The sequence below is a fragment of the Bos taurus genome, chromosome 16 (genome assembly GCF_002263795.3).
Source record: "Bos taurus isolate L1 Dominette 01449 registration number 42190680 breed Hereford chromosome 16, ARS-UCD2.0, whole genome shotgun sequence".
Classification (NCBI taxonomy): domain Eukaryota; kingdom Metazoa; phylum Chordata; class Mammalia; order Artiodactyla; family Bovidae; genus Bos; species Bos taurus.
In genome coordinates, this window is record NC_037343.1 from 68066728 (window position 1) to 68082097 (window position 15370).

At 39.5% G+C, this 15370-nt stretch overlaps 1 protein-coding gene across 2 annotated transcripts in view; it reads left to right on the forward strand.

Moving 5' to 3' along the window:
- Positions 1-14553, forward strand: part of PLA2G4A (phospholipase A2 group IVA) — a 174257-nt gene extending 159704 nt beyond the window's left edge. Inside the window, exons 18-19 of one of the 2 annotated variants that reach the window (XM_059875405.1) lie at positions 1702-1859; positions 13943-14553. In XM_059875405.1, coding sequence (XP_059731388.1) covers positions 1702-1859; positions 13943-14074 — 290 coding nt within the window. In that variant the 3' untranslated portion in view covers positions 14075-14553. 2 annotated transcript variants of the gene reach the window in all.
- Positions 14554-15370: the final 817 nt, after the last annotated feature.

Consider the following 15370-nt stretch of genomic DNA (forward strand, 5'->3'; position numbering starts at 1 on the left):
CGTAAGAGTGACATTAAGGTGCTTCATGCTGGCACTGCCATACCAGCTGTTACAACATCGAAACACTTCCTTTACCTTGATAAAAGGCTACCATCCTGAGACCCCAAGCACTTCCCCTCGTTCTCACCCCAGAGTCTCCTGAGTTCTTCACAATCCAGAAACTGAAGGGTGATTAACTAGCTTGATAAACCTCTGGGGCTTTATTCCACAATCTCAGGTTATATTTGTTCTGATGGATCAGTGCCCTTGTCATAGGCATTTTTAAATATTTTGATTGCTACTGTTGTAAGGGAGGCCTTGTTTCAGAACAAATCATGCAAAATTTGTGGGAATGTTAACTGACCATAAAAATTCATGAAATCTAGCAGTACAATATGGATAGTAATTTCAGGTCACCATGTTGCATTCCTTTAGAAAAAGAGAATTAATTTCAAGGCACTGGCATTTTGTTTTGCCGCATCCAAAGGAGTCTATGGACTCTTCTATATCCTGGGAGATACTGATTAACAAAAGGAGAGCTAGAGATTGACCGGCAAGATACTAAATGCCTCAAAGTTATATTATTTTCAGACTAGAAAATGTAGCTGTTAAAGAAAAGATGAAAAAATAGTCATGGAAGATTTGAGACTATGGGGAGGAAAGTGATCTTTTTCTAGATAGTGGACGAAGTCAGAGAAAAGGTCAATAGAGGTGGAGGCTCTCCTGAGTCATACATCAACACAAAAGAAGGAAGAATTAGCTGGAATTTTTAGTTATTTAACAGTGAAATACATAAAGCATAGGAAATTTTGAATTTTCTATCACTATTAATTCTCAAAAACAGGCTGTGGAGGGGATTCTTGTGACATGAAGACAGTTAATTAATGTCTGGGTTTGGGTTCTACCAGAAGCAAATTCCAAGCAAAGGGTTTACATGCAAATAGTTTATTTGGGTGAAGTAGGAAACTTTAGTAAGAGAGCTGAGAACTGATAAAAGGAAGAAAGCCAGATAACAAAAGATGTGTTAGTAAGCCTGCTACCATAGGAGAACCTGGTCCTGCTGGGAAACTCTAGGAAATGAAATAGAGTCTAGTCAGATCATGCTTTCCACTTACACAGCAAGTGGCAAGGGAACCAAGGAATTTCTATGCCAATACCATAGAGTCTTTGGTTGACTGCTTCCTGGGACAGAGTATTATTGACTGGAACTTCCAGCCTGCTGCTAATGAGCAAAGCAGCAGTTACAGGGAGTGGTAGAAAGCCTTCAGGGCTTCCCAGGCGGCTCAGTGGTAAAGAGTCTACCTGCCAAGCAGGAGACACAGGTTTGATCCCTGAGTTGGGAAGATCCCCTGGAGAAGGAAATGGTAACCCACTCTAGTATTCTTGCCTGGGAAATCCCATGGACAGAGGAGACTGGTGGGCCGCAGTCTGTGGGGTTGCAAAAGAGTCAGACACTACTTAGTCAGACTACACAGTAGCAGCAGAAAGCCCTTAGGCGCAGAGATGCAGGTACTGGCAATTGGAAGATGCCCAGTCAGAGTACACAGAAGTGGTCAAGTCCAGGGTATGTGAGCAGAGGCCTCATAGTGTACACTCAGGATTATATGACCCCTAAGGGGCTCCCAAGGTTGTTTATGGCTATTTGAATGTTTTGTGCCCTGGACTCTAGAGATAATTTGTGGTTTTCGAAATAACATCATTTGAAATTCTTCTTATATTTAGGTGTTCCAAGAGAAACTAATGAAGAGAAAGAAATAGCTGATTTTGATATTTTTGATGACCCTGAATCACCGTTTTCGACCTTCAACTTTCAATATCCCAATCAAGCATTTAAAAGGCTGCATGATCTCATGTACTTCAATACCCTGAACAACATTGATGTAAGTATCTCTTATGATCATTGACAATGTCAAATATTTCCATATCACATGAACATAGCAATACCCCATTTTAATTCATTAAAAATAACTTTTATGAATGATATCACCCCAAAATTTGCCATTTTCATTTTTGTAAATTAATCTCCAGAAGAACCCCATAAAATTCACAAAGAAGGGAACCCAGTGCCTCCAAATTAGCAGAGCCCACATTTTATGCTATTGTTTGAAGGATTAGTTGATCCTCAGCTTCTTTCCCAAAGTATCTAGTAGGTTTATCATATGATAAAGTAAACTATAAGTTGAAAGAAAAGTGATATGATGGAAATATGAGTAGAGAAGCGAGTGCTACCGGAAGTGCAATTAATCTGCAAAAATAGCATGAATTTTAATGAATAGACTCATGCCTTTAAATGTCTTTTTATTTTTGTGGATCTTGGAACTGTCTCCCGAAGTAGCAGTTTCTCCAAGTTTAGCCCTGGAGATATCAAGTGTGCCTTGTTCCACAAACATTAAAACAACTCATTCTGTTTAGTGTTATTCCTATCACTAGTATATCTGTTGCTAAGATTCTGTATCTGTGTAAAATTCTTTAGTTGCTAACTCACCACTTAGGACCACTGTTGTGTAATTGGATTCATGATGGCTTGTGGTTCCACATCATAGTGTCTGACAAATGATGATCAGTGGTAAAAGCCCAAGTTCATGAGTCTCCTTGGATTTTGTACATTAGAAAAAAGCATAAAAGAAAAAGAAAGAAAAATTAAATGGAGAAGAAAAGGCCTCACACCTGATTTGCCAGTCCTTTTGGAGATCGTACGAATGGAGTAAAAGAATGTACCATTGAGAATGAGTCCTCTGTGCATATGAGATTTCATTAGATTTGTGTGATCTAATAGAATTCTGGCACATCTAGTTTGTTTAGTTTGGTCTGAAACTAGTAATGATCAATTGTGTGCAGTTGTAACAGTTATACCATAATATATTTATTAATCAATATCTTTAATTTTTTTAAACGTATGAAAATTTCCCAATAACCTTCAGTTTCTGCAACTCCAAAGTGTTTCTTGTCAGTGTTCATTTGTGAATAACATGTGATAGTTCAGGTAAAACATGAATAGCAACATTTATAGTACATATCATCTTCTAAGCGGATTTCTTTCTTTTCTTTTGCCTTATTGTGCAGTGAAAATCTGAAATTTGCTACATTGCTTCTGTGGTGATAGTGAAAATTTAAAGAATAATAGAAGAAAATCAACATTTTAACCTATGATTTTAGGGAGCAAACAGATATTCTCAGAATGCAGTTGTGTTTTATAAAACCTCACGCTGTTAAAAAAAGAACTAAGGGTTAATAAAGCAATAATCCTATTTTTCCAGTATGAAGCCAGTAAACAAATAATTATATTGTCTTCTCACGGAGATGAAATGTATTAAACTTGGTCAGTTGTCCTAAAATGGATTAAAAAAGTAGATTATAGGAATGTATAAATACCCATTGGACTTGGGAAAATTAAAGGATACATACACAAAGCTGAGTGCCAAAGAGTTGATGCTTTTGAACTGTGGATGTTGGAGAAGATTCTTGAGAGTCCCTTGGACTGCAAGGAGATCCAACCAGTCCATTATGAAGGAGATCAGCCCTGGGATTTCTTTGGAGGGAATGATGCTGAAGCTGAAACTCCAGTACTTTGGCCACCTCATGAGAAGAATTGACTCATTGGAAAAGACTCTGATGCTGGGAGGGATTGGGGGCAGGAGGAAAAGGGGACGACAGAGGATGAGATGGCTGGATGGCATCACCGACTCGATGGACATGAGTTTGAGTGAACTCCGGGAGTTGGTGATGGACAGGGCAACCTGGCGTGCTGCGATTCATGGGGTCGCAAAGAGTCGGACACGACTGAGCAACTGAACTGAACTGACACAAACATACAAGTATATCTTTATATCGACATATATGTATATATTCATGTGTATATATATGAAATATATATACATATAGGTGTATATAATTTACACAACTTCATTTTTCTCATTGTTTTCAGTTCTGGTTTATATAAAACTCACTAAGCTAGGGAGTGATATAGTTCTGTTTATATATTTTACAAACATTCTTCAAAGTATGAAGAATTCATCTTTGTTTGACACATAGGTGAAAATGTTAATGCCTAAACAAAACTAGACTGAATCCCAAAATAACTGTCCTGACTTAGAGCTCATCAAACACAGATTTTTCACAAGCCATTCAATTAAGCAGGTTTTAATTACTTCTAAGAACTCACCTAACACAGTAAGTAGAAGCAAGATCATGGACTTTATATCATGTTTAGCTCTTAGATGGGCTATTTTTATGACTTTGAATAAGCTACTTAAACTTCTTAAGCCTCAATTTCCTCATCTCTGAAACAAGTGTAACAGTACCTATCATGGTGGCGGTAGTGAATTTTCAGTCAGGTGTTCAGTTCAGTTCAGTTCAGTTCAGTCGCTCAGTCGTGTCCGATTCTTTGTGACTCCATGAACCGCAGCACACCAGGCCTCCTTGTCCATCACCAACTCCCAGAGTCCACCCAAACCCATGTCCATTGAGTCAGTGATATCATCCAACCATCTCATCCTCTGTGTTCCCCTTCTCCTCCTGCCTTCAATCCTCCCGAGCATCAGGGTCTTTTCCAATGAGTTAGCTCTTTGCATCAGGTGGCCAAAGTATTAGAGTTTCAGCTTCAGCATCAGTCTTTCCAATGAATATTCAGGACTGGTTTCCTTTAGGATGGACTGGTTGGAATTCCTTGCAGTCCAAGGGACTCTCAAGAGTCTTCTCCAACACCACAGTTCAAAAGCATCAATTCTTCTGTGCTTAGCCTTCTTCACAGTCCAACTTTCACATTCATACATGACCACTAGAAAAATCATAGCTTTGACTAGACGGACCTTTGTTGACAAAGTAATGTCTCTGCTTTTCAATAAGCTGTCTAGGTTGGTCATAACTTTCCTTCCAAAGAGCAAGCATCTTTTGATTTCATGGCTGCAGTAACCATCTGCAGTGATTTTGGAGCCCAGAAAAATAAAGTCTGACACTGTTTCCACTGTTTCCCCATCTATTTGCCATGAAGTGATGGGACCGGATGCCATGATCTTAGTTTTCTGAATGTTGAGCTTTAAGCCAACTTTTTCACTTTCCTCTTTCACTTTCATCAAGAGGCTCTTTAGTTCTTCTTCACTTTCTGTCATAAGGGTGGTGTCATCTGCATATCTGAGGTTATTGATATTATTGATCTTAGCTCTCCAAGCCAGGATTGAACCCATGCCCCTGGCCTTGGAAGGCAGTGTCTTAACCACTGGTCCACCAGGGAAGTCCCTCAGTCAGGTGATGGATGAACAAACAGTTCCCTACAAGCAGAAGCTGCTTAATAAGTGGGAACTCTACCTATGTGTGTCTATATCCTGCACCATGATGGATATATGTCAAGACCATGCAAATGATGAAAAGTAAGAATATAAATAAGTCCGTACTGGTAATAGCAGCCTAGGCAGTAAATGCATGTATTTTTGAATGAACGAATTTAGGCTTCCCTCTTAAATTATATAACCACTGAGATTTTTCTTGGGTGTGTATATGTGTGTATGAGCCTCATACCCAGGTAAGACTTCTAGGTTTCACTGACATTTATCTCTGCTTGTTTTTAGCCAGGAAAGTATATTTTATCAGAATCAAAGCTTCTTGATTAGATCGATCAGTTGCTCAGTCATGTCCAACTCTTTGCGACCCCATGAATCGCAGCATGCCAGGCCTCCCTGTCCATCACCAATTCCCGAAGTTCACTCAGACTCACGTCCATCGAGTCAGTGATGCCATCCAGCCATCTCATCCTCTGTCATCCCCTTCTCCTCTTGCCCACAATCTCTCCCAGCATCAGAGTCTTTTCCAATGAGTCAACTCTTTGCATGAGGTGGCCAAAGTACTGGAGTTTCAGCTTTAGCATCATTCCTTCCAAAGAAATCCCAGGACTGATCTCCTTCAGAATGGACTGGTTGGATCTCTTTGCAGTCCAAGGGACTCTCAAGAGTCTTCTCCAACACCACAGTTCAAAAGCATCAATTCTTCAGCGCTCAGCCTTCTTCACAGTCCAACTCTCACATCCATACATAACCACAGGAAAAACCATAGCCTTGAATAGACGGACCTTTGTTGGCAAAGGAATGTCTCTGCTTTTGAATATGCTATCTAGGTTGGTCATAACTTTCCTTCCAAGGAGCAAGTGTCTTTTAATTTCATGGCTGCAGTCACCATCTGCAGTGACTTTAGAGGCCAGAAAAATAAAGTCTGATACTGTTTCCAGTGTTTCCCCATCTATTTCCCATGAAGTGATGGGACCGGATGCCATGATCTTCGTTTTCTGAATGTTGAGCTTTAAGCCAACTTTTTCACTCTACAATTTCCCTTTCATCAAGAGGCTTTTTAGTTCCTCTTCACTTTCTGCCATAAGCGTGATGTCATCTGCATATCTGAGGTTATTGACATTTCTCCCGGCAATCTTGATTCCAGCTTGTGTTTCTTCCAGTCCAGCGTTTCTCATGATGTACTCTGCACAGAAGTTAAATAAGCAGGGTGACAATATACAGCCTTGACGAACTCCTTTTCCTATTTGGAACCAGTCTGTTGTTCCATGTCCAGTTCTAACTGTTGCTTCCTGACCTGCATACAAATTTCTCAAGAGGCAGATCAGGTGGTCTGGTATTCCCATCTCTTTCAGAATTTTCCACAGTTTATTGTGATCCACACAGTCAAAGACTTTGGCATAGTCAATAAAGCAGAAATAGATGGTTTTCTGGAACTCTCTTGCTTTTTCCATGATCCAGCGGATGTTGGCAATTTGATCTCTGGTTCCTCTGCCTTTTCTAAAACCAGCTTGAACATCAGGAAGTTCACAGTCCACATATTGCTGAAGCCTGGCTTGGAGAATTTTGAGCATTACTTTATTAGCCTGTGAGATGAGTACAATTGTGTGGTAGTTCAAGCATTCTTTGGCATTGCCTTTTTTTGGGATTGGAATGAAAACTGACCTTTTCCAGTCCTGTGGCCACTGCTGAGTTTTCCAAATTTGCTGGCATATTGAGTGCAGCACTTTCACAGCATCATCTTTCAGGATTTGGAATAGCTCAACTGGAATTCTATCATCTCCACTAGCTTTGTTCATAGTGATGCTTTCCAAGGCCCACTTGACTTCACATTCCAGGATGTCTGGCTCTAGGTCAGTGATCACACCATGGTGATTATCTGGGTCGTGAAGCTCTTTTTTGTACAGTTCTTCTGTGTATTCTTGCCATCTCTTCTTAATATCTTCTGCTTCTGTTAGGTCCATACCATTTCTGTCCTTTATCGAGCCCATCTTTGCATGAAATGTTCCTTTGGTATCTCTGATTTTCTTGAAGAGATCTCTAGTCTTTCCCATTCTGTTGTTTTCCTCTATTTCTTTCATTGATCGCTGAGGAAGGCTTTCTTATCTCTTCTTGCTATTCTTTGGAACTCTGCATTCAGATGCTTATGTCTTTGCTTTTCTCCTTTGCTTTTCTCTTCTCTTCTTTTCACAGCTATTTGTAAGGCCTCCCCAGGCAGCCATTTTGCTGTTTTGCATTTCTTTTCCATGGGGATGGTCTTGATCCCTGTCTCCTGTACAATGTCATGAACCTCATTCCATAGTTCATCAGGCACTCTATCTGTCAGATCTAGGCCCTTATATCTATTTCTCACTTCCACTGTATAATCATAAGGGATTTGATTTAGGTCATACCTGAATGGTCTAGTGGTTTTCCCTACTTTCTTCAATTTAAGTCTGAATTTGGCAATAAGGAGTTCATGATCTGAACCACAGTCAGCTCCTGGTCTTATTTTTGCTGAGTGTATAGAGCTTCTCCATCTTTGGCTGCAAAGAATATAATCAATCTGATTTTGGTGTTGACCATCTGGTGATGTCCATGTATAGAGTCTTCTCTTGTGTTTTTGGAAGAGGGTGTTTATTATGACCAGTGCATTTTCTTGGCAAAACTCTATTAGTCTTTGCCCTGCTTCATTCCGTATTCCAAGGCCAAATTTGCCTGTTACTTCAGGTGTTTCTTGACTTCCTTCTTTTGTATTCCAGTCCCCTATAATGAAAAGGACATCTTTTTTGGGTGTTAGTTCTAAAAGGTCTTGTAGGTCTTCATAGAACCGTTCAACTTCAGCTTCTTTAGCATTACTGGTCGGGGCATAGACTTGGATTACTGTGATATTGAATGGTTTGCCTTGGAAATGAACAGAGATCATTCTGTCGTTTTTGAGATTGCATCCAAGTACTGCATTTCTGACTCTTTTGTTGACCATAATGGCTACTCCATTTCTTCTGAGGGATTCCTGCCTGCAGTAGTAGATATAATGGTCATCTGAGTTAAATTCACCCATTCCAGTCCATTTCAGTTTGCTGACTCCTGATAAGGGATGAGAAATAAAGAAGAGCCGGACTCTGAGGTAGGCTGTTAGGTCATTAGGTTCAGTCATGAGCTAAGTCACTCGCTCCCACACCATTTGATGAGAGTAAGTGACTAATTCACACAGCAACACAGCACGTGCTTACTTGCCATTGACTGTCAGAGTTGCTCACCAGCTGTGGACACTGTGTATACAAACTCTTCTAATGCACAGACATCTGACTGCCTGTCCCACGGAGGCAGTTTTCAACTTTGTGGCCACGGCCACTGTGACTTCAGGCGAATTTTCATCTTTAATTCACATTCCGACTTAAACCTTGACTCTGAAAAGACCAACCTGTCTCTGACAGCTCTGTGCTTCTGTTGCTTCATTTCCCAGAGATCTCCGTGGGCCAGCCTCACTGAAGCTAAATTCCAGTTCATCTTAAGAAGCTGCTGTTTCTTTTCACTTTGTGACAGCAGGCTGGGTTTCTCGTTAGCGTCAGGCTTCTGCACTTACTCAGTCCTCCCAAATTCTTTTTCACTGAACATTGCTCAAGTGCTTTTACAGTGGCAGCATATCAATTTTTGGGGTCTTTTTTTTTTTTTTAAGGAAACCTAACATATAGTGACTTACACTGGCAAACAGGTGGTATGTGGAAAATGCAGAGGCTTTGGAGTCAGACCAAATTTGGTGCTCAAATTTTTGCTGTGTGACCTTGGGCTTGTTGGTTAACTTTTCCAAATTTTATTTTCCTCATTTGTAAATGGAAACAGTGATGTGTATTTTACAATATCGGGATGAGGATTAAGTAAAAGAATATAATTTAAGAGCTTAGCATGCATGAGACACTCAATAAACTGAAATGGGTAATATGATAATGATGTTAATTTTTATCCATGTTCATATTTATCTTCTGCTTTTAACTATACATTTAAACCTTTTAAAAGCAATGCCTTGCTTTATTTACCTTGTATCCTCCAGAGATACTGATCACAATGGCCAGTACCAAAGTAAATACGTAATGAAATGTCCACAATTCATTAGGAAAATGTCATCGACTTACTGGCTGAAACTGTTGAAGAGTTTAATATGATAGGAGAAGGGGGTAGCGAGTGTCAGGATACAGGACTCTGGAGGCAGATGCCTGACCATGGAGTAACTCCATGAAATGCATACTGACCAAGGTAATGTGGTTACATGCTCTACCCATAAACTTCCACCTTGATCTGGAGGTAACACACCTTCCGAGGTTTCTTTTCCAAAGACGTGGTGATTCAGTTATCCCAGGAAAATTACTGTTACACAGTTACACTCATTCAATGTATTAATTTAGCAGGCATACTATAAAAACAGTGACAGTATATTCAATATACACCAATGCTGCATAATCATGAGCTTTTAAAATTCTGTCTCCAATGATCCTGTAAAGTATTAAATATTAGGTGTTAACTAAAATGAAGAAAGGGCTTCCCTGGTGACTCAGCTAGTAAAGAATCCATCAGCAATGCAGGAGACCTGGGTTCGATCCCTGGGTTGGGAAGATCTCCTGGAGAAGGGAAAGTCTACCCACTCTAGTATTCTTGCCTGGAGAACTCCATGGACTGTATAGTCCATGGGGTCGCAAAGAGTTGGACACAACTGAGCAACTTTCACTTTTCACTCAAAATGAAGAAAAACATATATCCATAAGTATTTGTATCTACTCCTTTATTTGTTGATATTTCATCATCATGTTAAGAGTATTTAGGTACAAGTTAAAGTTTTTATCTTTAACAAAATAATTTAGAAGCTTATTATATATCATAGCCTTTTAGAAGTGTGATATCTCCAGGTATTTCTTTGTTTTTAAATTGAAGTATAGCTGATTTCCCTGGAGAAAGGAATGGCTACGCACTCCAGTATTCTTGCTGGAGAATTCCATGGACAGAGGAGCCTGGTGGGCTACAATCCGAGAGACTGAACAGAGTCAGACTGCACAACTGAAACGATTTAGCAAGCATGCACACATAGCTGATTTACAATGTTAAAGTTCAAGTTAGTTTCAAGTATATAGCACGCTGATTCAGTTATCTATATCTATATCTGTATCTGTATATCCCTTTTCATGTTCTTTTCCCTTTAGGTTACTACAAAATATTGAGTCTAGTTCCCTGTGCTGTATACTGGGTCCTTGTCGGTTATCATGGCCTTAAATAGTAGGCCCAAATTCATTTACTTTTAATGCTACCTATAATCTTTTTTACCTCTTATTTATTTATTAATTCAACACATATTTATTGAGTATCTACTGTGCCGGGCACTGTTTTAGGAACTAAGGATAAATAATGCACAACATGAAAAGAATAAGGATAAGTTTTGAGTGCTTGATGTAAACCAGATCCATCCTTTTCAAATATTGAGCACTCAGAGCTGGCCTATGAGGTAGGTATTTTTATTCCTATGTGAGACAACTGAGTCATGGATTATTGTGGCTGATTTCTGGAAGACACACAGTTTTGCTGAGGGGCTGAGATGGGGCCAAAGGTTTGTTTGTTTTCTTCCTCATTGTTTCCTCACTTTTGAACCATCTGTCTCGCAGGCAGCCTTATTTCCTAGTTACTCCACACACAGCCTCCCTCCCAGCCAGCCTGCTTCCCAGGTATTTCCTGTACATGCCCTCAGCCTCTTTGTGGAACTATCCTTTTACTGAGAAGACCTGGTCTTTCCACTCCACGTATCAAATGCTGCTTGTCCTTCATCTCAGCTCAAGTCTCATTGTCCCCACGGGTTGAGCTTTATCCTGTTTAATTTGATCTCCAGTGAGTGCCTTCTGGACAGTCATTAATCTTACAAATATTTACTCTTTCCCTTCCGTGTTCTAAGTGCTGGAATGAAAAATGAGAAGACCAATTAAGACCTTTGCTTTCATAACACTTCAGTTTCCATTCAGAAGGTAGGCATCAACCAGCAAATCCACAGTAATTTAGGCCAGACTATCCTCTTGCCTTTTGTTATATTTAGAAGTCTTATTTCTCTTGCAGAATACACTATAACTTTCTTTTAAGGCTCATTTTAAACTTTCTATTCTGAGAATTCAGTGCTTACTTGTGGAGTGCTTCCAATCTCATGTCTCTGAGTTTGTTCCTTTTGGGGAGTGATGACATTTTGCATGTTTTCTTTTTGCCTTTATTGCCAAATATTTAAAGGATCTGGCAGATTGGGAGACCATTAAATGATACCAGAAAGATGACCCATGTCTTATTTGGGGATAGGTGATGGGGATGGAGGAGGATCATTGCTTGAATGACTCTGATGGGAAGGATTTGGAGTTTCAGTGACTTTCAGAGGGGAATGAAAAAAAAAAAAAGGGTGTAAATACTATTTACAACAGGGGCTTTCCTGGTGACTCAGATGGTAAAGAGCCCTGCAATGCAGGACACCCGGGTTCTATCCCTGGGTGGGGAAGATCCCTTAGAGAAGGAAATGGCAACCCACTCCAGTATTCTTGCCTGGAGAATTCCATGGACAGAGGAGCCTGGCGGGCTACAGTCCATGGGATTGCAAAGAGTCGGACATGATTGAGTGACTGTTCTACTATTTATAATTACTCCTAGTCTAATAAGAAAATAGAAAGGCTCAATTATAACATAATGCCTCTTTGAACATGTCTAATTGTACCACGAATCATGCCAAAAGGTTTGAATTTAGCCACTGATGTAGTAGTAAGCTCAGCCATTCCTGTTGATACATCACAACCAATGAGTATTTTCTGCAGTAGTCTGAAAATCCTGGTTAATGGTTTCATAGTGTTAATGCGGAGAAGGCAACGGCAACCCACTCTAGTACTCTTGCCTGGAAAATCCCATGGATGGAGGAGCCTGGTAGGCTGCAGTCCATGGGGTCGCTAAGAGTCGGGCACAACTGAGCGATTTCACTTTCACTTTTCACTTTTGTGCATTGGAGAAGGAAATGGCAACCCACTCCAGTATTCTTGCCTGGAGAATCCCAGGGACAGGGGAGCCTGGTGGGCTGCCGTCTATGGGATCGCACAGAGTCGGACACGACTGAAGCGACTTAGCAGCAGCAGCAGTGTTAATGTGCCACCTAGTGGTTCGGATTGCACATTCTAATTGCATATGATTTAGGTTTTTCAGTTATAAATGTGGATATCCATTTTCCTTGATAATAATGACCCTTTATTAAAAGTATCTGCCAGATTCCAACTATGATAAACCCACTAATTTGTGATATTCATATTGTTGTTTTTGATCAAACATTGATATGTTTTTTTTTGTATTCATGAGTTCATTGTAAAGGGGTTGACTGCAGTCATTGTAATGTCCCAAGTGATCTTTTATATATTTTAAAGGTTTTTAGTTATTTGGGAAGTAAATAGTTGATTTTCAGTTTTACTTGGGTTCTCTGCAATGAGGGTTGGTATGTCTCATGTTGCTTTGGTGCTCTTTTCAGAAGGACAGACTAACTGAAAACTTGCTGACGTGATTTCTAGAATGACAGTGAGATTAATTAAAAGGAGACATAGTTGGGCACATTTGATAGTGTAATTGATTTGCTGACTTTTACCATAAAAAATCTGCTATTGGCTATTTATTGTGGGTTTATTTCTAGTAAATATTACAGCCTTCCACCTAAGGTAAAGCTCCTAAATTTTCTCATGTATGGTTAGTGAAAATACCAACAATTAATAGATGCTAGTTGTGAAATGTTTCCTATGTGCCAGGCATTAATAAATGATCTCCAGTTCCCACCACAAAGCCCAGATTAATGCTATTATTTCCATTTTAAAGAAGAACAAATGGCTGGGGGATATAAGTTAATTTCCCTTGATATCCACAGCCAAGAAGTCCCTGTGCCTGGAGGCCCTCTAGCAAGGTCTCCATCATAGACCTGAAGCCCCTTCTTCTGTTTCTGTAGAATTATATTTCCCTCACTCATGGGAAGGATGGGGTTAGTGGATATCTGCTTTACTTAAAAGACTCAGTAACATTTGAACTCATCTCTTTCAGTAGACAATTATATATATAATTATATATAGATTGTAAAATTATAATTAAATTGTAAACGTTAATTATAATTATAAAATTACAATTAAATTGTAAAATTATAAAATAATGCTAAAATTAAATTAAAATTATATATATAATTGTCTTCTGGGAAAAACACATATAAAATTAAAAATCACAAAGCAAATAAAGGTGTCACATTCCCATGATAAATCTCTCTTCCTAGAATATGACTGTTTAAAGTTACCATTAGAGAACAGAGGGCCCTTCCCCAGTGGGTTTCACATAAGTCACAGAAGATTAATGTAGGTTAGCATCACCCAAGTCACGCATTTCTCTTCTCCCAGCTTGCCCATGGAGATTGGGTGAGGAAATGGGGAAACCCTACTGTGTACACACCTCCAAGGCCGAGTGGGCCACACCAGCTCTGGGTGGGAGGAGCTCTGATGTTGTAAACTTCTCAGACTTGACTCATTTATAGATAGATAGATAGATGATAAGTGGTAGATAGATGATAAGTAATAGATAGATGATGCATAGAGAGAGAGAGATAGAGATACGTATATCTTGCCCAAACAACTGTTTCAGTGAGTTCCGAATAACACTAATTATACATCTTTTGCCTCTATTTGCAGGTAATAAAGAATGCTATAGTCGAAAGCATCGAATATAGAAGGCAGAATCCGTCTCGTTGCTCTGTTTCCCTCAGTAGTGTTGAGGCAAGAAGATTCTTCAACAAGGAGTTTCTAAGCAAACCCACAGCATAGTTTGTGTACTGGAAAGGGTAGCAATTTCTGATGTGGAGGCAGTTTGAAATTCCACGACAACTGGATTTAAAAGCCCAGGACAGGTATTAGCACTGATCTTAAGAGACTGGTTGATACTCAAAGTTGCAGTTACTTAGCTGCATGAGAACAATACTTGTAAAACTTTGCTAGATTGACAGATGATGTCAATTTTGTAAAAATATAGCTCAGCTACATTTTCTATTATGAATTTCAGTATGAATTTCCTGATGCAAATGTAGGGACATATACTGTATTTTTTAGACATTCCTCACCAACTATCTGTGTGTCCTCTTTTTTAAAAGGTGGTTCCTTTTTTAGAATATTTAACAGTTCAATCTTTAAAAGACTTTGTATTGTGTGTGAGTGTAATTCACTGACTGGATTTATTCATGCCATGAGACAACACTAGTTTTTATTTATATATGCATACATGAAATAAATACATCTGTTACAAATGAGCAAGAGGTAACTGAGTTTTTGTTTGTTATCTTTAATGAACTATTGCACTGTGGCTATGACAGATGCTCAGATTCATGGCTTTCAGACCCAAAAATTGTTAACCTTAAACTCAAATGTGAAACAACATTTTAAATCATGGTGATTTTTCTTAGAAGAGAAAGTATGTGTTTTTGAGCAAATGGTGTATATTTATTCAGAATATACGGGGAAAAAATGTAACCCCTTCTAATTTACTTTGCTGATACTATCCCATTTGTGCGACAGACAGCAGTTACCTCAGAGAAAAATCCAGGAAAGTGACAAGTGCTGGATCTGTAAGACTTGTCTTAGGGACAGTCTGTATTGCATGACTGTGGTTTGTTACTATTGAACCACTAAGGTTCAGAGTTAGTATCCCAAATAGAAGGGCTTCCTCTTCTTGCTCTGAGTCTACCATTCTTTAATCTCTCTGTTCATGTGTCTTTTTCCCTCTCACCTTCCATTCACATTTCTACCTGTGAGGAAAGACAAGATGTGACAGCAAGGGAACCCCTGAGAGTGCATTCATTGGTTGATCCATGCACATGGCAAATGAGTGCCCTCTACAGGCCAACAGGCATGTTGCAGGGTCTGGGGACACAGCATTGGGTAACAATGACCAAAGTGCCTACCTCCAAGAACCTTGGGCTTCCCTGGTGGCTCAGGCGGCAAAGACTCTGCCTGCAACGCAGGAGACCCAGCTTCAATCACTTTCACACTTCTAAGGACCTTACTTTCTAATGGAGAGGACCAACAATAATCTGTACAAATAAGTTCCTAGAATGTTAGCCCTAGGGA